At 35.5% G+C, this 20,951-nt stretch overlaps 3 protein-coding genes across 4 annotated transcripts; 2 read left to right on the top strand and 1 right to left on the bottom strand.

The window, feature by feature from the left end:
- Positions 1-4,309, bottom strand: LOC136206549 (uncharacterized). 2 transcript variants are annotated; one of them, XM_065997639.1, is made up of 4 exons: positions 4,025-4,309; positions 2,252-3,175; positions 1,270-1,433; positions 1-1,185 (listed from the first exon to the last, which is right to left on the bottom strand). In XM_065997639.1, exons 2-4 carry the CDS (start codon positions 2,883-2,885, stop codon positions 121-123), a joined length of 1,863 nt encoding a protein of 620 aa, XP_065853711.1. In that variant the 5' UTR covers positions 2,886-3,175; positions 4,025-4,309; the 3' UTR covers positions 1-120. The 2 variants fall into 2 exon arrangements, with proteins under 2 accessions (XP_065853711.1, XP_065853712.1); XM_065997640.1 differs by lacking the exon at positions 4,025-4,309 and having other exon boundaries at positions 2,263-2,400.
- Positions 4,310-5,210: 901 nt separating this feature from the next.
- Positions 5,211-7,796, top strand: LOC136206000 (small ribosomal subunit protein uS2-like). The gene is made up of 5 exons (XM_065996891.1): positions 5,211-5,457; positions 5,748-6,010; positions 6,094-6,291; positions 6,623-6,833; positions 7,427-7,796. The coding sequence occupies exons 1-5, from the start codon at positions 5,304-5,306 to the stop codon at positions 7,525-7,527; spliced, it is 927 nt and encodes a 308-aa protein (XP_065852963.1). The 5' UTR covers positions 5,211-5,303; the 3' UTR covers positions 7,528-7,796.
- Positions 7,797-10,097: 2,301 nt separating this feature from the next.
- On the top strand, positions 10,098-12,083 carry LOC136206453 (pentatricopeptide repeat-containing protein At3g22470, mitochondrial-like). Its single transcript, XM_065997509.1, has 2 exons — positions 10,098-11,482; positions 11,648-12,083. Exons 1-2 carry the CDS (start codon positions 10,192-10,194, stop codon positions 11,854-11,856), a joined length of 1,500 nt encoding a protein of 499 aa, XP_065853581.1. The 5' UTR covers positions 10,098-10,191; the 3' UTR covers positions 11,857-12,083.
- Positions 12,084-20,951: the final 8,868 nt, after the last annotated feature.

Here is a 20,951-nt window from a genome sequence, read left to right on the forward strand (position 1 = left end):
TTTAAAATCACTTTCAAAATGTCACTAAACGACTTTAATAAAAAAAAGTCATTTCAATGACACAAAAGTAATCCTGATAAATAAATTAAAAAAAAAAAAACTAGTATCCAGAATTGAGTTCTAGGACTGGTGACAAACTACAGCCTTGCAAGAAGAATCAGCATCTATAACCCACAAACCCAATTCTTCAAGCCTCTTCTGAACCAAATTCAGGTTCATCTCCATACTCCAATAAACCATCTTCTCATCCTCTAATGAAGATTTATTAACTCCATTCTCACCAATCTCTATGCCAACCTTTTTCTCATCAACCCACTTAACCCTTCCTCCACCATTCTCTTCCAACATCTTTGCCACCATAAATCCCAACCTTTCTCTAGATAATGACCCTTGTGCAACTTTGTTCAACAACTTTTCACCCAAAATTTTATGAGCAGAAGAAGAGCTCCTAACAAATAACATTTCTGAACTCTTCCCAGCATACAAATCATTAGATGTATTCATCATAAACTCATCAAACAAATCGTTACTCGGAAAAAGCATGCTCGCATCTACTATCCACGAATGGTAATTATATTCCAAACACTTCTGAAGTACATATGCTTTCATGATTACGTCTACCGCTTCTGAGCTTGAATCTTGAAGTTTGATTAATTTATGTGATCTCATACTATCGAGAAGCTGGTTGGCATCGATAACTGGATGCCCCCTTCGAGCAAGATCATAGAGAAATTCGGAATGAGGACTGATAACTATATAGTTCTGAATGTTTAACCTCTCCAAGTGGCACAGTAGGTTCTTTGTGATTTGATCAGGCGTCTTGAATATGCTCACGAGCATAATGGTCTGATGTTTCTGAACAGATGGAAGAACAGACCGGAAATCATCCACGCTCCTTATTACTCTTCCAGGAAGTACTTCTCTGAAGCAGAAATTGTACCATTTTAAATGAGTCAGAGGTGGAATGTCCAGAAACTTGTAGTCAAAAGAGCTTTCATCGACTAACTGAGAGTCTGGTCCAGCTGTCTTCCCGTAGTTCACACCGGCATCCCTGTGAGAAACACTGAGGGCTCTCTCGTGTCCCATATTGGTGTAGATGTTAAAATAGCCACTATGATGAATAAATTTAATGAACCAAGGTGTCCATATTTTTTCTCGCATTTTTTTGTACCATCCAGTTGTCACCTGCAATGTAGATTCTAAGATTTAAGTAAATTGTTCAAGTAAATATCGAGTAAAAGGACGGGTAGGGGGTCTGAGTCAGATTACCATTCCATCAAGCAATGGCTGTATGCCTTTGGCCTTGTGATTGTCATACCACAGCCTGAACTCTTTCCAAGGTTTTGGAAAGAGAATTTGACCCCAAGTGCCAACCAATTGATACAAGAAAAGTTGTGTTCCACTATCCAATTGTATTTTGTTTCCATGCTTACCTATAATCAACATCCAAAACAAATTAACAACGTTTTGCTTCCATGTTTACCGATAATCAATTACCAATCAAATAAAAATAATCTTAAAAGAATGACGATTGTACAACTGAAAGTAGGTGTAGGTGAATGAAATGCATGAAGGTCCACAAATCAACAAAAATTTCACAGCAATGTGCTCTTGTACGCTTTTCTGCTGCTAAAATAGATAGATTCTGGAATGTTAAAAGTAAAAAGAGGCAATCTTCAGCCAACAACTGAGCATTGGAAAACATATGCCTCCATACAGATCAACAAGGAGCTTTCCGTCTATTTACAATTATCATTAAACAACGCGAAATAAAGATAAAGATGAAAAAATTGAAGTTTTTTAATGGTAGCTCCGGCTTGCACAGCAAAAACTTGAGCAGTGTGACAAGTACTATTCACAGCAGCAGTACCACCTTATACTTAAGCTGGTATCTTACATTAGAAATCAACCAAGTTCATCTCTTATCCATGTAACAATTATTAGCTAAATATAGGTAAACTCATGGTTATAAATTAATGAAATGCCTAAATAAGTGCTCATACTACATTTGATAGTATGACACCCGAATTTTTTTTGTAGCTGGTAAGCCCACTGTAAGATGTTAAAAGAGGATCGGAGTATTGGATTTCCAACATATAAACAGTAACTTCACAAAATTACAGGTTTAAGCCACTGCAATTACTTGTGCAAGGATAACTAGAACTGATTAGCAGCGCAGATGTGAAACCTAAAAACTTAAAAACTTTCCTATTAAAGCAATCTACAAGAAGAAATAAATGGCAAATGGTACCTGGGACAAACCTTGGACGCTGAAGTGAGATGCCATAAATTGAAGGACTATATATGGTAGCATTGTAGTAAAATTTTACAATCACAGCCTTCACAAATCTATAAAACAATGGAGAGACCTCCATATCATCCTCCACAACAAATGCAAACTCATTATCGGAGCTTGGCCACCAGGCTTCCAGCCACTGCGCCTGCAGCCCCACATTCACAGTCCGGTAATGAACTACCTTGTTTCCAAACTTCCACTTGAACTCATCAACAAAATGCAAAATCTCATGGGAGTTATCCAGTTTTTGGTCCAAAGCTGTGGATGAATCATTGGTAAAAGCAAAGTGGTCAATGTAGACATGGAGATGAACAGTGTCACCATCATAATTAGCATTGGAAAGAGAATTGAGGCAACGGGAGAGTGAGTCAAGACGGTTGAATGCAAGGACTTTGATAAGGAAAGTGAAATTGGAGTTGTTTTGGGAACTCAAAATTTTGTTAGTACCCGAGGGAATGAAATTAGAGATAGGAGTGGAGTTTGTAGGAGATCTGCAGAGAAAGGGATGATAGTGTGAGAAAAAGAAAAGGGCGAAGAGTGAGACGAGGAGGAGAAGAGGAAGGAAGTGTTTCTTTGGTGGGCCCACCATTGACCCCTCCAGATCTATGGTTCACATAAGGGAAACCGCATTAGAGAATTTGCGAGGAAAGCCAAAAAGAGAGGGAGTTACAAAGGACAGAGTCAGCGAATGTTTATCGGTAGTGAATAGTGGCTATTTATCAAGTTTTAGCTAAAATCTATCCCCCACAAAGAAGCAGAGCAAAAGTGACTTTGGTAGGACTTGATAACTTTAACAGTCCTACTAGGCACAAGTTTTTTTGATGAATTCTCCTAAGATAAGGAATTCCTTTCTCGGGTTCTACTTTCCCTTTGCCTCTACTGAACAAAGTACAGTCACAAGTTAGCAGAAAAAAGCGAAAGATATAACAATAAAAAAAGGGCGGCCCGGTGCATTACGCGTCCCCGCTTAAGCGAGGGTCCAGGGAGGGGTCTCACCACAAGGGTGTACTGGGGGCAAGCCTTCCCCTGCCAATATTTTGGCAAGAGGCCGCTCCTAAGACTCGAACCCGTGACCTCTCAGTCACACGACAACAACGTTTTACCGTTGCGCCAAGGCACGCCCTCGAAAGATATAACAATACATGGAGAAAAAAAAGCAGGCCAATATGACATTTAATACAACTCCTTTTCAGCATCAAATTCGCAAATAATAATAAAAAAAGGTCATTTACCATCTATTTTGCTGTTTACAGGTTTGAAACAATGTGTTTAACATTGTGAGTTTCAGAGTGAAAGAGCTCTAAAGGGTGCACAGTTGAGAAGCTCATTGGACTTCTTATCATTCATAAAGAGGTCAAATTTTGTCAAAGCTTAGAAGGCTTCGGAAATGCCAATTGCAGCATTTGGTAGCAAGGATAATACTGCCACAAGAGCATTACCCGCAACAAACAATACCCATATGGGTAGGGATGATTTACATTTTACAATGTAAGGATTCAAGTTCTTGTTTATCGATAAGAAAACTGCAGGCTGACTAAACCTAACTGATAAAAAAACACAAATTGGAATATATGTTCAGAAAATAAATCCATTGAGATCAATTTCAACATTACACAGTTTTGCGAACAGATAAATTGTACTGATTAGTGAACAAATTAACAGGGGAAAACAACATAGACATAAGAGAAAGTAAAACAAGCTCAAAGATACACAAATTGAAAGTCTAACCTGAAGCATCAAGATTGGCATACTGATCGAAGAACTGTCGGATCAGAGAAAGGATGAAACGAATAAGAATCCGCAACAAGGGAAAGTAGAGTTAACCAAACTAAGATGAAGAATCACTAATTGAAGACTTGAGAAATCAGATCAGAACAAAGATGAAACAAGCGATTTTTCCCTTTTTAGTGAGAAATGAAACAAGCAACTGATTCACTTCACTGAACATAACAAGCTATCCAAGGTTTAAACTTTAAACTTTTTTAATGATTAAATCCGTATTTATCCAAAAAATTTTTTGTCATTTCAGTGTTATGATTTGCTAACATTTATCCTTCCATTACTGAGTAATTTGACACGGAACGGTTAAATTAAACTAATGGTACTTAGATTGTATTTTATTCACATTTTTATATTTAGATTACTGTCAAAAATATACCTGATGATACAATACGTATATTTTACCGGTTAATGACCATAATTTCATAAATTAATTACATGAATGGTATCTGAATTTTATCATAATTCACACTTTAGTACTTGAATTTTATTTTATCCTAAAAACATAACTCAAGTAAAGGTGACTGAAAAATTTAGTTTATTTGATCGGTTAGTGACCGTGTAACGTGAGTTTGACCATTTTGAACTAAACATTATGACTCATCATACACTCAATTGACATAAAATTATAATACTTTATATTAATTGAGTATATGATAGGTCTCAATTTTTAATTTAAAATGGTAAAACACGCGTTGAACAATCACTGATTAATTAAATGTACTAGTTTTGAGTCATCTTTACTTGAGGTATATTTTTTGGATAAAATAAAATCTAGGTACCAACATGTGAATTGAAGTAAAGTTCATGTACCATCATCATCATCAGTGTAATTTACTCATCCAATTTGTATTGACCGGTAAAATATACTAAATTGTCCCGTCATCATTACTTCAAATATATTTTTGGGATGAAATATAATCTAGATACCAAAATGTGAACTATGATAAATTTGAGGTACCATTGGTGTAATTTACTCCTATTATAATCCGTAATGTAAAGAAGCCGAGGAAGCGCGTGTTTGGGCTATATTGGGCTTGTGTATATTGGGCCGGAAAACAACAAGGGCAAGTTGGTCCTTTGGTTCCAAAATTCAGTTTAGGGTTTCAATTCATTATAAACCATACTCCAAAAGAAACCCACCCTTCACTCGGCGCTGTCATTTCGATTCTGCCTCCATATTCCTTCAAGCTTTTAGCTTCTCTCTCCTTCTCCGGAGTTCACAGTCATGGCGGCCACAAATACAGCGGCAGCTGCTCCACCGCGGCAGCTCTCTCAAAAAGAACTCGATATTCAGATGATGTTGGCTGCTGAAGTCCATCTGGGGACTAAGAACTGCAACTTCCAAATGGAACGTTATGTATTTAAACGTCGGAATGACGGTACATTCTCTATCCGTGTGTTTTACCTGTTTTTCTAGAAGAGCTTATCTATTTTAAGTTATTGCTTTTCATTAACTTGCGTTGGTATTGTGTGCGATTTTGATATCATGTTAATCAGCCAATTATATATGAAACGATTCTGTTGTTAGATGTTTTGAATCTCGACGATCTGTCAGGAGTATAGCCGTTTATGTTCGTTATTTAGTTGAATTATGCTTGTAATTCTAGGTTTTGATTTTATATTTCTCTATTAAGCTGCGATAGTTGAGTTATTCAGAATGAAATTTCAGGAATTTACATCATTAATCTTGGAAAAACTTGGGAGAAACTTCAACTGGCTGCCAGGGTTATTGTTGGCATTGAAAACCCTCAAGACATGATTGTTCAATCTGCCAGACCCTATGGTCAGAGAGCTGTTTTGAAGTTTGCTCAGTACACTGGGGCTCATGCCATTGCTGGAAGGCATACCCCTGGTACATTTACAAATCAGCTTCAAACTTCCTTTAATGAGCCTCGTCTGCTTATCCTTACGGATCCAAGAACTGATCACCAGGTAAATATTTAGTTTATATGGTTTATGGTCAACACATTTGTTTTGTGAAACCAACCTTATAACCTTGAATGAATTGTTTGCAGCCAATTAAGGAAGCAGCCCTTGGGAACATTCCAACTATTGCTTTCTGTGATACTGATTCTCCAATGCGTTATGTGGATATTGGTATTCCAGCCAATAACAAGGGAAAGCACAGCATTGGATGCCTCTTTTGGCTTTTAGCCAGGATGGTTCTTCAGATGCGGGGCACAATTCTTCCAGGTCAAAAGTGGGATGTCATGGTAAGTTTGGTACTTTGTGAGTGTTATTTTAATTGAAATGGAAATTCTAGTTTCTGAATACTATGATTTAATTAGTTGAGTCACTTAATTCAGAAATTTATGTGATACTACGAACTAGTTATGACATTATGGTGAATAATTGTGGTGTAGTATTTTGATTGTATGGGTGTGTATGTGTACATAGATGTGTATGCATAACCTTAGTGTATCCAACACATATCATGTTTAAAAGACCTCTCTATATTTGATATGTAGGCAAGCTAACATGTGTTTTTATGTGTAGATTTTATGTTATATTCTTGAATCACTACTAAACTGTCGTATTCTGCAGGTTGATTTATTTTTCTACAGGGAGCCTGAGGAAGCTAAGCAACAGGATGAAGAGGATGTGGTTGCTCCCATTGATTATGGTCTCACTGGTGCTGATTATTCTGCTGCTGCTGATACCTGGCCCACCACTGCTGCCGATGCTGGATGGGCCTCCGAAGTAATTCAGCCTCCTATTGCTGCTATGCCAACTGCCAACTGGACTCCAGATCAACGTAAGAGCGTTATTCTTAATAGACTTTAATTTCATTTACATGTTCTCATCCCATTAACTCCAAGAACACAGAAATTGAAGTATTTGCAAAAAAAATGTAGAAGAAATAAGGGTTTGTTTTACAAAATTTAAAATTATAAGGATGTATCTGTTGACATTTTTACAGAAAATGAAAAGTATTGTGTGCAAGCTACATAAAGTAAAAAAAGTTTACATTTGAGGAAAAGTTCTCATTTTGGTAGTTTGAGGGAAAAGATTTTGAAAATGTTAGGGATTTAATGCAATAGTATTGACTTGTGATTTATTGATTACTGGATTAATTAATAGCATTGGTTGGCTTTTCAAAATTATAGAAGTGGGACTTGAAACAGAATAAGATTTTCTAAGAGTAGTAGTTGTCCAATGGTCAATTTTTTTTGGAATCAAAGTTTCGGCTTGATATGGGTTTAACCTTGTCCATTTGGAGATATTAGTTTTTAGTTGATTTCAAGTACTTTCTTGCTACTGTAACATAAGCAATATTTGGTTATGCAACAACAATCTTGGATATGCTCATTTGCAATTCTTTTAACTAACATTTTTCTTTTTGTTCAGCTGTTCCTGCAGCTGGTTTGGCTGATGAGTGGGGTGCAGCAGCAGCACCACCACCACAAATTGCACCCGCTGGAGCCGATGCAGGTGGAAGTTGGGAGTGAGGATCGTTCTTGTTTCTGTAACTCACATTTATGATAATCATGAGTTAGTGTTGAAGGATTATCAACAAATGTTGGACAATACTTTTTTCCTTTTATTTTATTGGTTTATGGGTCTAGCTTAGTTGAAGATGTCAAATTTGAGAGATTTTGATGATATGACAGAAGTAATGTTATATTAGTAGTATATTTTGATTTGGTTTTGGAGAGGATTCTGAATTCAAATTTTGTTATTCTCGGATTAAGTAATCCTAGATGAATGCTTGGTTAAATCAGGTTGCAAGTCGGATTCTATTTCTCCTATTCTTCCATCTGTTTTACACATGTTTAATGCCATTATAATTTCTTTCATTTATAACATATCGTTCTTTAAAGTTCTTTTTTACTTCCTACATGGCAAGAACAGAATTACAGTCAAAATGAAGCACATATTTTGTTCAAATGATTGGATTTTAATGCACTCAACAGTTCAATTCTTAATCTAATGATTTTTTTTTTCCTTCAAGCATTAAATAAATAAGTTATTTGGTATTGGTGTTTTGTGGTATCTCACTGTACAGTGTTGAGATAAATTTTTTTTATATATATAAGTTTTTATTGATTTAATTAGTTAGTATAAAATTAAATATACTTATATCAAGTAATTAAAGTTTAATATATTAATTCATAATTAATTTGTTAGGCAAAATATAGTAATAATAAGTAATCTCTAATAAGTTTTGATCAAATAATAATTCGTTTGTTTAATCCCTCTTTCTCATTCATATAGACATAAATTGAATTTTGGGATGATTATAAATCTGACCCAATTAACGGACTTCATTTACATATCTAATCCACCTTGCTTCTATTTTACCAAATTAGACACTTTCATCCATTTTGGACAAAATTACTCTTATTCTAGTCTGAAGGTTCATCTCCTATCCATCTTCCTCCCGCTTCGACTTCCACGACATTCATTTGTTTCTTCTTCCATTCAATTTCTTTGTGGTTCATCTTTTTCAGAAGGCGGCGGTTGCAAACGAAGAGGAAGGACGGACAAAACATAAGGTAAGCCTACTTCATCTTCGTTGATTTTCGCCATGGGAAGCTTGAATGCGCTCGAATGCGACGTTAATAGCCATCGTGGAATCCCTGTCGCATTCGTCTATGAGTGCGCTCAAATGCGACAAGTTTTATGTATATAAAACCTATCACATTTGTTACATAAATGCGCTTGAATGCGACAAGGTTAATGTACATAAACCTTGTCGCATTTGAGCGCATTCACAGACGAATGCGACAAGGTTATATGTAAAACATTGTCGCATTTTGCTCAAATGCGACAATGAATTATACATAAAATTTGTCGTATTTTTTAAGATTTTTTAAGAATGCTCTCAACTGCGTCAGATTTGTTAGTGAATTTAATATGTGTATGTTTGTTCATTGCGTTATATTGTAGAATGATTCTAGGGAAGCAAAAAAGGGCAAAAAGAGTTTCATTTTCAAATATCCCGAGGCGTTTGATTCGGATGCTCAAATAACAGTGAGGTTTAATTTGGATTCTGGGGTCGTGATAAAGAAGCATTTGAGTGAAATGTAGTTAGCAATCTACAGAAGAACATGTTTTGGCAGTGTTTGGTAATAATATATTTTTAAAATTAAACAAGAAATTACACTTGAGGGTAATATTATCATTTGAATTACAAACCTAACTATTCCTTTTTATCACATTGCATTAATCAAACATATTTCTATACAATAGATATCCTATTTCATTTTATTCTATTCAACAAACCAAACGGTACTTAATTGTTATTACATCAAATGTTGGATTCTTTCCATGAGTTCCATATCATAGCTGTGAGAGAAATCACATATCTTGTGCACAATGTTCATGCTATAATGTTTCAACTAATCTTACAATTGAAACTTTTCTTAAGATGGTTTAATTTAAATTATTGTTTCAACAATGTAAGCAAGTTTAGAGTTATCAAGTCTTTCATGAATCTGAAAAATACTTTTTGAGTTGGAATGGTATATTATGAGTTTGAAACTATGTCAAATCTGCATGTCAGATCCAAAATCGAGGTGATTCTCGATTTTGAGCGTCTAGGCACTTGCTAAGCGGTTCAGACGGTCTTGTTTTTTTACCCTGCGTGTGATGTGATGGATCTATATGTCAAACTACATATTTTAATAGTTGATATTAGATGCTTTCTAAACTTAATCCAAAAAAACTGATTACCTCCACAAATTTTAAGAATGTTTCTTAGCATACTGAACTTATTTAAACTATATAATAAAACCTTTAATACTAGCTATAATTTGGATAAATTGAAGCGCGTATAATTTTAAGCAAGTGCAAATGCTGGTTAAGTCCAGAATATAAATAGGCAATTTATATAAATTTAAGGGCAAATCTGTTTTTTTAAATAAAATACTAAGATAATTTTAATTAAATTGAAAGATGAAAAATCTCACACTGAATAAAACTTAAAAGGACAGGAGCCAAAAAGAAATTTGGCAAAATCACACAAAATGAAAGGACATGCGCCAAAACTGTGTTTTTGCCCAACTTCTTTATTTTCCAACTGCAAGCAAGACCACTTTATCTTTGAAATTTCCATTTTCACATCTCCGCCGCTATTCAAATTCCTCACTCACTCTCAGATTAACTCCAGAATGATGTCTTCCACTTTCAGACGCCTTCTTCCTTCTTCATCTTCTCTATTTCATCGGTGTATGGTTTCTATTTCTCCTTTCCATACTCCTACTTCCTCCACTGAAGTTCTCGCTTCCTTTCATCAACTTCTTCTTCTCAACCCCAGACCTTCAGTTATTGAATTCAACAAATTGATGTCTTCGCTAGTTAGGATGAAGCATTTTCAAATTGCCGTTTCATTGTCGCAGCAGATGGAATTGGTGAGAATTATTCCTGATCTTTATACTTCTAACATCCTAATTAATTGCTTCTGCCATTTAGAGCATGTTGATTTTGGATTCTCTGTGTTGGCTAAAACTTTCAAGCTTGGTTTTCAGCCTGATGTTATAACGTTTAACACCTTGATGAATGGATTATGTAGAAATGGTAAGATTGATGAGGCCGTTGATTTGTTTGATAAGATAGCTGCTATAGGTTATCAACCTGATTTGTATAGTTATAATGTGATTGTAAACGGGTTGTGTAAAATTGGAAATATGCATGCTGCAATTTCTTTACTCAATAGAATGACCGAGAAGGGGTGTGATCCCGACGTGGTCACCTATAACTCCATAGTTGATGGCCTTTGCAAACGTAACTTACTTACATATGCATTTGTCCTCTTCATGAAGATAAAGAAACAAGGCATTTTAGTTGATGTGATCGCTTATAATTCTTTGATCCATGGTTTGTGTTGTTCTAGCAATCAGAAGGAAGCTTTGGTGCTGTTCAATGAAATGCTAAATAGAAATATAGCTCCGGATCTATTTACTTTTAACATATTGGTCGATGAATTTTGTAAAGAAGGAATGGTAGTGAAGGCTCAATGTATAGTAGGCATGATGATTCAAAAGGGTATAGAGCCTAATGTTGTTACTTATAATTCATTAGTTGATGGGTACGGTTTACATGGACAGTTGCATAGAGCAAACACATTATTTCATGTGATGATAAAGAAGAACTGTGAACCTGATATGCATACTTATAATATCTTGATTAATTGGTATTGTAAGTGTAAAAGGATAGATGTGGCAGTCGAACTTCTTGAAGAAATGCTCGATAAAGGTTTATTTCCCAACAATCATACTTATGGTTCAGTTATCCATGGCTTATGCCTTGCAAATTACCCTTGGGAAGCTCTAAAGATTTTTAAGTTCTTGTTCACAAGTGCTTGTCCTCCAGATGTCATCACTTTCTCAGCTTTGATAGATGGCTTTTGCAAATGTGGAATGCTTGATAGTGCATTGGACCTATTTCAGGAAATGGGAATGAGTAAGTTCAAGCCTTATATATTCATATATAACACCTTAATTGATAGCTTGTTTAAAGGTGGAAGGTTTAAAGATGCAAATGACTTGATTTCAAGGCTTTCCATTGATGGATTACTTATTGATATCTGCACAATGAATATAATAATTGGTGGACTAACTAGAGCAGGATTGTTGGATAGAGCATATGAAGCGTTCAGAAATATGGAAGAGAATGGGTTCTCACCAGATAGTTGCTCTTATAATGTCATTATCCATGGATTTCTCTGTCACAAGGATCTGTTAAGGGCATCAGAACTCATTCGTGAGATGCGTGAGAAGGGCTTCTCTGCAGATAACACCACAGTAGCTCTGGTCATAAAGAATATGAGATTATGAAGTTACTGTAAATTTATCTTTATGGATTAGAAGGTGAAAAGATGAGCTGAGAGATTTTCATATGTAAGAGCTGCTTAGAAATGAGTGTTTTGCTAGTGGTAATTAATTGTAGTTGAATATTTATTAATATGTGTATGAAGTTACCTAGCAGTTCATTATACAGAGTCACAACTCTACTCTGTATAGGGTACTTGTGTTTTTCTTTTGAGAATGTGGCTGAACTTTTGTGCAATTATTCTGTTATCTGCTGTATGGAATCATGAATGTTATGTTGCAAACATCCAATGAATTTTTACTTTTACAGGTTGAGTGCTTCCAATCTTTATAGAACACACTATAAATTGTTTAGTTTTCCAGGTTGAGTGCTGTTTGAACATTTTTTGTTGAATGACTCTTGTTTTTTTCACTTGGAGTTGGATATATAGTCATGTAACAACAAAAGGTGTTTAATTGTGTGATTCCAATTCAAATATTTCTGATGTACGAATGATGCATTTTGTTTCCTAGTTTCTATTATTACCCTATTCTATTTAATTTTAACAAAACACTTTAATATCTCTCACTTGATATCAAACACTCAGCATTTAGCGCTTTACTCCAACCCGCAGAAAATATAACGTTTGTTTAGAGTTATATTTGGAGTTTTTCATGAATAGTTGTTTGTAGTAATTTGTTATTAACAAAATTATAATTTTTATTTCCACAAAATATGTTATTTAACATTATTTATATTTCTACAACATAATTACTGGAAGAATAAGGTATCGCGTTCAATAAGTTTTTATTTTTATTTTTTATATAGATTATTTTTATTAACTTGTGTAACATATTTTTTTATTTTATAGTAGGATAATATACAAAAATACCCCTAACGTTTATAGCTAGGAGCAATTTTACCCTTAACGTCTAAAATGGTGCAATTATACCCAACCTTGGCAGTCAAGAGCAATTTTACCCCTAACATTGACAAGTTGGGTCAATTTGAGAAATAATTCTCAAACTGTCTTTTTGGTCATAAATATTGTTATCTACACTTTACATGTACATTATTTTATCATCATTGATAAAAGATCACAAACATATGATTAGACGTGAATTATATATATATATTGAATTGCACAAAAAAAATTCAAATATTTCGCCGAATTTATAAATATTAATTTTCAATTTCATTATTAAATCAAAAAAAAATATGAAATCTCTTTTTTAGAACTAACTGATGTGTGCAATTGGTGCAGAATAAAAAATAAAATATCTATATTTTGTAATAATGTCCGAAATTGACTCAACTTGTCAATGTTAGAGGTAAAATTGCTCTTAGATGCCAACGTTAGGAGTAAAATTGCAACATTTTAGACGTCAAATTGCTCCTAGTTGTAAACGTTATGGGCAAGTTTTCACCTTATCCTTTTTATAATTTCTTTGTTAATTAATCTAAAACATATCCATATTAGACATTTTAAATCCGAATAACAATAGTTCAATATAATTTTACCAAACACTAATAATTAAATAGTTAATAATAAACAGCTAACAGTTTACTGCAACGGTAAAAGTCAGCAACCGCAACAACTATTAGTTAAGAGCTGAACCAGTCCCTAAATATAAGCTCTAAAAAGTAAAAACAAATGGGCTCTCGTATGTTTACTTAATAAAATAAAGGATAAATTCCAAAAAAAACCCTATGGTTTCACTATTTGACCAAAAAGGATCTGTACTTTTTCTTTTGACAAAATGGAGATTGTGTTTAAGACCGTTAACCAAAACGCAGAAAAACAGCTAACCCCGTCAATTGGGCTAACGTGGCAGATGGTATTTTTGTCCAAATTTTTTTTCTTGGATAAATTCCAAAAAAAACCCATGTAGTTTCACTTATTGACAAAAAAGGATATGTGCTTTTTCTTTTGACAAAATGGAGATTGTGTTTAAGACCGTTAACCAAAATGCCGAAAAACAGCTAACCCCGTCAACTGGGCTGACATGGCAGAGGGTATTTTTGTCCATTTTGTTTCTTTCATATAAAAGGCCTCCCTTCAACTTGAACCCGAGTCTGGATACCTTGCACATCCTCTGAACCTTCTTCCGATGTTCTTCTTCGTCCATGTCGTTCATATTGGAGTTCTGAAGCCGCAAAAACATTTAACTTCATGCCCTTGATCCACGGGTGCTTGGAGTTATATGAATTAGAGCTTGAACTCATGATCTTGGTTTGTAATGCAGTAGAATGAATGGTTTTAAGGATTTGAGTTCTAGGGTTTTCCAATCTATGAAGAAATTGGGGGAAAACCCCAAATTGAATTGATGATTGATTGTTGATGGGAAGGGATGCCTTTTATATGAAAGAAAAAAAATGGATAAAAATACCCTCTGCCACGTCAGTCCAGTTGACAGGGTTAGCTATTTTTCCGCGTTTTGGTTAACGGTCTTAAACACAATCTCCATTTTGTCAAAAGAAAAAGCACAGATCTTTTTTTTTGTCAATAAGTGAAACCACATGGGGATTTTTTTTGGAATTTATCCAAGAAAAAAAAATTTGGACAAAAATACCCTCTGCCACGTCAGTCCAATTGACGGGGTTAACTGTTTTTCCGTGTTTTGGTTAACGGTCTTAAACACAATCTCCATTTTGTCAAAAGAAAAAGTACAGATCTTTTTTTGTCAATAAGTGAAACCACATGTGTTTTTTTTGGAATTTACCCTGAAATATAAGGTCGAAGGATTGATGCTATCAGCTTTTAGGGTATAATAAAAAAGATGTCCCTTCAAAAAAAAGGCCTAATACATCATCATTAGCTCTCTGAACTTGTCCATCATAGCAGATTGACTCCCTGAATTTTGCAAGTGTCTCACCAGCTCCCTAAACTTACTTATTTCATATCATCAGATCCCTAAATTTGTCCATAAAAATTTATTAGCTCCCTGAACTTTGCAAGTGTCTCACAAACTCCCTAAACTTGCTTATTTTGTAACAACTAAATACAAAAACCATAATACTTCGGGTTAAGGTGCAAAAATACCCCTAACCTTTTGGGTCAGGAGTAATTTTACCCTTAACATCTAAAATGGTACACTTTTACCCCTAACACTGGAAGCCAAGAGCAATTTTATCCCTAACATTGATAAATTGGGTTAATTTGAGAAATAATTCATCAAACTGTCTTCTCGGTCATGAATCTTGTCATCTACACTTCACACGTGGGTCATTTTATCAGTACCAAATCACAAACATATGTTAGGATGTGAAAAAAAAATATTGGCTTTTGTACCAATTTGATAAAAAAAAGGGTTAATTACAAAAAACTACCCTGTGGTTTGGCCGATTTGCGATGTGGTACCTGTGGTATTTTTTGTTACAAACAGGTACTCGTGGTTGTCACCGTTAGCAAAATCAAGGAGACGGTGAGAATTCTGTTAAAAAGCTGACGTGGCACATGGGCAATTTCGGAAATTTGATTTTTTAATTTTTTTTTTAATTTTTTCTTTCTCTCTCTCTCACCCCTTCTCTCTTCTCCATCGACGTTCTTCGTCTTCTCCATCGATGTTCTTCGTCTTCTCCATCTTCTCCTTTCTTCTTCTTCTTCTCCTTTCTTTTCTTTTCTTCTTCTTTCTTTTCTTCTTCTCCTTTCTTTTCTTTTCTTCTTCTTCCTCCTCTCTTCTTCTTCTTCTCCTCTTTTTTTTTTAATTTCTGATGAATTCCAGAATTTTGGAATTTCTGGAATTCCAGAATTTCCAGAATTCTGAAATTTCTAGAATTCCAGAATTTCCAGAATTCTGGAAATTCCAGAAAATTCCAGAATTCCTGAAATTCCAGAATTCTGGAATTTACCAGAAATGAAAAACAAAAAAAGAAGATGGGGAAGAAGAGAAGAAAGAAGAAGAAATGAGGAAGAAGAAGAAGAAAAAGAAAAAGAAATGGGGAAAAAGAGAAGAAAGGAAGAAGAAGAAATGAGGAAGAAGAAGAAGAAAAAGAAAAAGAAATGGGGAAGAAGAGAAGAAAGGAAGAAGAAGATGAAGGAAGATGAAGGAGAAGTGGATGGTGAAATGGATATTGAAGAGAGAAGAAGAAAAGAAGAGAGAGAGAAAATCGTTACTGATGAAGAAGAAAAGGAGAGGAGGAGAGAGAGAAAAGTCAACAAAAAAGTAAAAAAAAAAGAGTCAGAAAAATTGTTTCCGAAAATACCCTTGCGATTTAACAGTCAAACTGCCGTTTCTGCGATTTTGTTAACGGTGACAACCACGAGTACCTGTTTGTAACCAAAAATACCACAGGTACCACATCGCAAATCGGCCAAACCACATGGTAGTTTTTTGTAATTAACCCTAAAAAAAATTCAAAAATTTCACCAAATTTATAAATATCAATATCCAATTCTATTATTAAATTATAAAAAATATGAAATCTTTTTTTAGAACGAATCGATATGCAATTGGTGCAAAATAAGAAAAAAAATATATGTGTTTTATAATAGTGTCTAAAATTGACCCAAATTAGTTAGGGATAAATTTGCTCTTGGCTTTAGACGTTAGAGGTAAAATTACACCATTTTAGACGTTAGAGGTAAAATTGCTCCTGACCCAAAATATTAGGGGTATTTTTGCACCAATTTAAATGTTATGTGTAAAACTGCACCATTAGTATGTTTTTGTATTTAGTTGTTACAGAATAAGCAAGTTTAGGGAGCTGGTGAGACATTTGCAAAGTCTAGGGAGCTAAAAAATTTTTATGGACAAGTTTAGTGAGCTGGTGATACGAAATAAGCAAGTTTAGGGAGCTGGTGAGACACTTGCAAAGTTCAGGGAGTCAATCTACTATTATGGACAAGTTCGGGGAGCTGGTGGTAGAACATACTCCTCAAGTATTATAAAATTTCTCTAGCATAAGTTTGAAAAAAAAATTAAATTTTTGCTACTAAACGTTAAAATATTGTTTTTTTTTAATGAAAATTTAAATAACATAAATCAGATTCTTGAAGCATCCTTACAAATGGATTCCCAGACAGCAGACGGAGAATCCTCAATGAAAACAAATGGAGAATTAAAGTCTCGAGCCCAAATAGCCATCTTATGAGCCGATTCGTTCCCCTCCCTATGAATGAAATTAAAAGTACAAAGTTCAAAACCCGAACTGAACTGTAGAACGTCATCATAAAGAAAAGTCAAGGATGCCGGAGGAGACCGTCTCTTTAGAAGCGTATCAATAACAATCTGGGCGTCAGACTCAATGCAGACCCGGGTGAAAAAACAATCATTGGCTAGTTTAAGCCCTTCCATAATAGCCCATAACTCCGCTGCTTCAATGTCTGCACATGGATCAATTGGCAATCCAGCAGATGCAAGAACTTGTCCCTCCTCATTCCTCGCTATTACCCCGACCCTTACGATCAATCCATTATCCCCAAAAGAAGCATCACAATTAATTTTTGTGACTCCTCGCGGGGGTGGATACCAAATCTTGTCAGGAGTAAGAGAATTAGTTTCGGAATTCCGACGAACATTTCCTTCGCCATTAACTCGCCAATCAACCATAAATTCTAAAATTTTTGTTTGGAGCACCGCATCATCGATCCATTCCTCATCGTGCACAAGTTTGTTCCTGCGAAACCAGAGCCACCACATGACACAAACAGCACGTACCTGTTCCCAAGGCCGAAGCACATCCATACACGCCTGAATCCATGACAGTGTATCAACTGCATCAATTTTGTCAATCCTAAATGAAAACTCCATTTTCTTCCAAACGTGCTTATTCTCCCTACATGTTTTAATCGCGTGAAGAGCATCTTCTATTGAGGATGAACATCTTGGGCATTCAGTTGAGCAGATAACTCCACGTTTTGCAATTACAGCCCGAGTTGGAAGAATGTTTTTACAAAATTTCCACAAAAAATGACGCAGCTTCAGCGGGACGTCGATGGACCAAATATGTTTCCATAACCCTTTATTCCCTTTATAAGACGTTGAGGCCCAATTTTCCTGAGCAACACGAACTCGTTCAGCCAAGTAATAAGCTGATTTAACAGAAAAAACTCCCGTTCTTGTTAAACCCCAATATTGTTCGTCCAGAGGCCGGCGAAAACTTAACGGAATTTTTTTTAATTTCAGCAACCTCACCCGGAACAAAAAAACTTAATTAACTCCTCTCTATTCCATTCGCCATTCTCCTCTTGGATCAGATCTTTTACCCATATCGGTTTATGATTATGCAAGTTAATTAAGGGTCGCTTGGCATTTAGTCCAGGAACCCAATTATCCTCCCAAATTTTGATATCAGCACCAGAACCTACCCTCCACATTAGGCCCTTACGCAATAGCTCTTTAGTATCTAAAATACCACGCCACAAATAACTTATTTTTATTCCTGTTGACGCTTCTAGAAAAGGAGAATGAGGAAAATATTTATCCTTTAGCACCCGAGCACATAAAGAATTAGGAGATTTGAGTAACCTCCAGCCTTGTTTCGCCACCAGTGCTTTATTAAAAGATTTTATCCAACGAAACCCAATCCCTCCCTCCTCATTTGATTGGCACATAGCCTCCCAAGATAACCAATACAACGGCCTCTTATTTTCGGAACCTCCCCAGCAGAATCGACTTATCAGACGCTGAATATCTAGACAGAAAGAATCAGGAAGAATAAAACATGACATAATGTATTGGGGAATGGCCTGAATTACCGTTTTAATCAATATTTCTTTACCTCCAACAGACAAAAGCCTTTCTTTCCAACCGGCAAGTCTACGCATAATTCTTTCTTTAATAGCCGAGAAGATAACCTTCTTTGATCTCCCAATAAGAGTGGGAAGCCCAAGGTACCTGGGCAAACCACTAGTCTCTCTCACCCCCAATGTTGTCAAAATAGCTTCTTTCTGAATCCCCGAAACCCTGCTACTAAAAAATATTTCAGACTTTTCAAAATTGACCAACTGACCAGAGGAACGTTCATAATCCTTGAGAATAGTAGCAATAGTTTGTGCCTCCTCCAAATTAGCCTTGCCAAAAACAAGAGAGTCATCAGCAAAAAATAAATGTGAAATCCTCGGGCCGTTACTGCTAATTTTTACCCCACTTAGTCTCCCTTGAGTTTCAGCCTGTCTAATAGCAGCCGAGAGTCCCTCAGCACAAATTAAAAACAAATAAGGGGAGATGAGATCACCCTGGCGAAGACCCCGTGTTGGCTGTAGATACCCCTCAAGCAAACCATTAACCCGAACAGACATAGTGACAGTTGAAACACACATCATAATCACCTGAATGAATTTTAGAGGGAAATTCATTCTTTCCATTATAATCCTTAGAAAACTCCATTCTACCCTATCATAAGCTTTGCTCATATCAAGTTTCAAAGCAAAATTACCATTCTTTCGTCTTAACATGTCTTTCATGCTATGGAAAGCCTTAAAAGCGATAATAGCATTATCGGTAATGAGTCTTCCAGACATAAAAGCAGATTGAGACTCATGGATAATGCTTGCTAAAACTTTTTTTAACCGATTAGCCAAAGTTTTAGATATCATTTTGTAAAGCACATTACACAGAGCAATGGGACGCAGATCTTTCACCACCTCAGGGTTTTTATTTTTAGGAATTAATGCAATAATAGTATGATTTACTGCTTCAGGCATAATTCCTGTATTGAGGCATTGCAACACCACCTTAATCACATCTTCACCAATCAAATCCCAATAAGAGAATAAAAGTTGCCTGACATCTGTTGAGCGATTTCCGCAAGTGCACGGTTTCGCTTGTAGTAATAAAAATATCGATCCCATAGGGATACGTTTTTTAACGAAAAACTTATTTTTGAATTATTAGTTTCGAACTAGTTAGATTTACTATTAAATGTAAATGAAAAGTGAAAATTGGTTTAATTGAATTTAGGAAATTTGTTTAATTGAATTTGTGAACTTTGAGTATTTGAAAATGCTGGAATAAGATTATGTATTTAGAATAAATCGATTGTTAGAAAGATCTTCTGATTTTAAGGATGAATTTTACAAAACATGAACATTTAGAACTTATTAGAAAAATGAATGAATTTGTTCATTTGCATTAAGCAAAGAAAACAACTTAAACTTTGTATTATTATGATGATGAAATAAATGACGGAACCTCTAATTAATTGGCTTTGAACGCGACAAAACCCTTTCGGGATAGTTGCCCTTACTCAAATTAACACTCTTTCGAGATGATAATTTGCCTAAGTGTTCAACAAAGTTTCTTTGTAATGATTTTGAATTCAAGTGCATATTAATGAAAACACCAGCCTCACTTATATTGGATTGGTTACCATAAGTGCTGCATAACGATTTGTCGAATAGAACGGACTTTATTAGATGAAATATAAATTGATACAAGTTTACAGAGAATAAGGAGCATCGAGTTCTTCGAGGGCGTGCAAGTGAAGGGCTTGATCGGTTCCGCTTCCTTGGGTTTCCTAGGAGGTTGTCAGGCTCGGGGGCGAACACTTTACTCAATCTTCTCGCTGTAACTTCGTAATAGGGATTCGGTCGGCCACTACCATGATGCAAACTAAAACTGGAACAATGTCTAAACGCTACTGAGTTGTAATTAAACTATAAACAATATGTGTACCTCATCTTGTTTTGTACAGAATCTAATTTCCAACTCTCGAAATGTTTTTACTTAGAACTTCGACATAAGTTCTACGCTCTGATTTCTATATCTATATTATAGCATTTCATTACACTTTTTCTCAACATCAACTCTTTATTTATAGATGTTGAAGGGTTGTGTTTGAAGTGATGTATCCGTTGGTTAAGAGTCGTGTCCGTTGTGAAAGGACGTCTTTATCCACTTGAACGAACGCGTTTCTTGGATTTTCAGCATGTGTTAAATGCTCTTGGTGAATTTCTGCACTTACCGAGGATAGTAATCCGCGGCCGTGAATGACGTAGCACTGAGCTGAGCGACGGACGAAGGGGAGAAAAGGTTATACCATGCGTGTCGCGGCCGCGGGTCTGGGATCCACTGTCGCGGCCCGGCAGGTTTTCTTACTTCTTGCTTTCGTTCGTGTCCTCGACTTGGCGCTTTCGATTTACGTCGTCTTTGACTCCTTTTATAGGGATTTTCTTCTG

Source organism: Euphorbia lathyris, chromosome 9 (genome assembly GCF_963576675.1).
Source record: "Euphorbia lathyris chromosome 9, ddEupLath1.1, whole genome shotgun sequence".
Classification (NCBI taxonomy): Eukaryota; Viridiplantae; Streptophyta; class Magnoliopsida; order Malpighiales; family Euphorbiaceae; genus Euphorbia; species Euphorbia lathyris.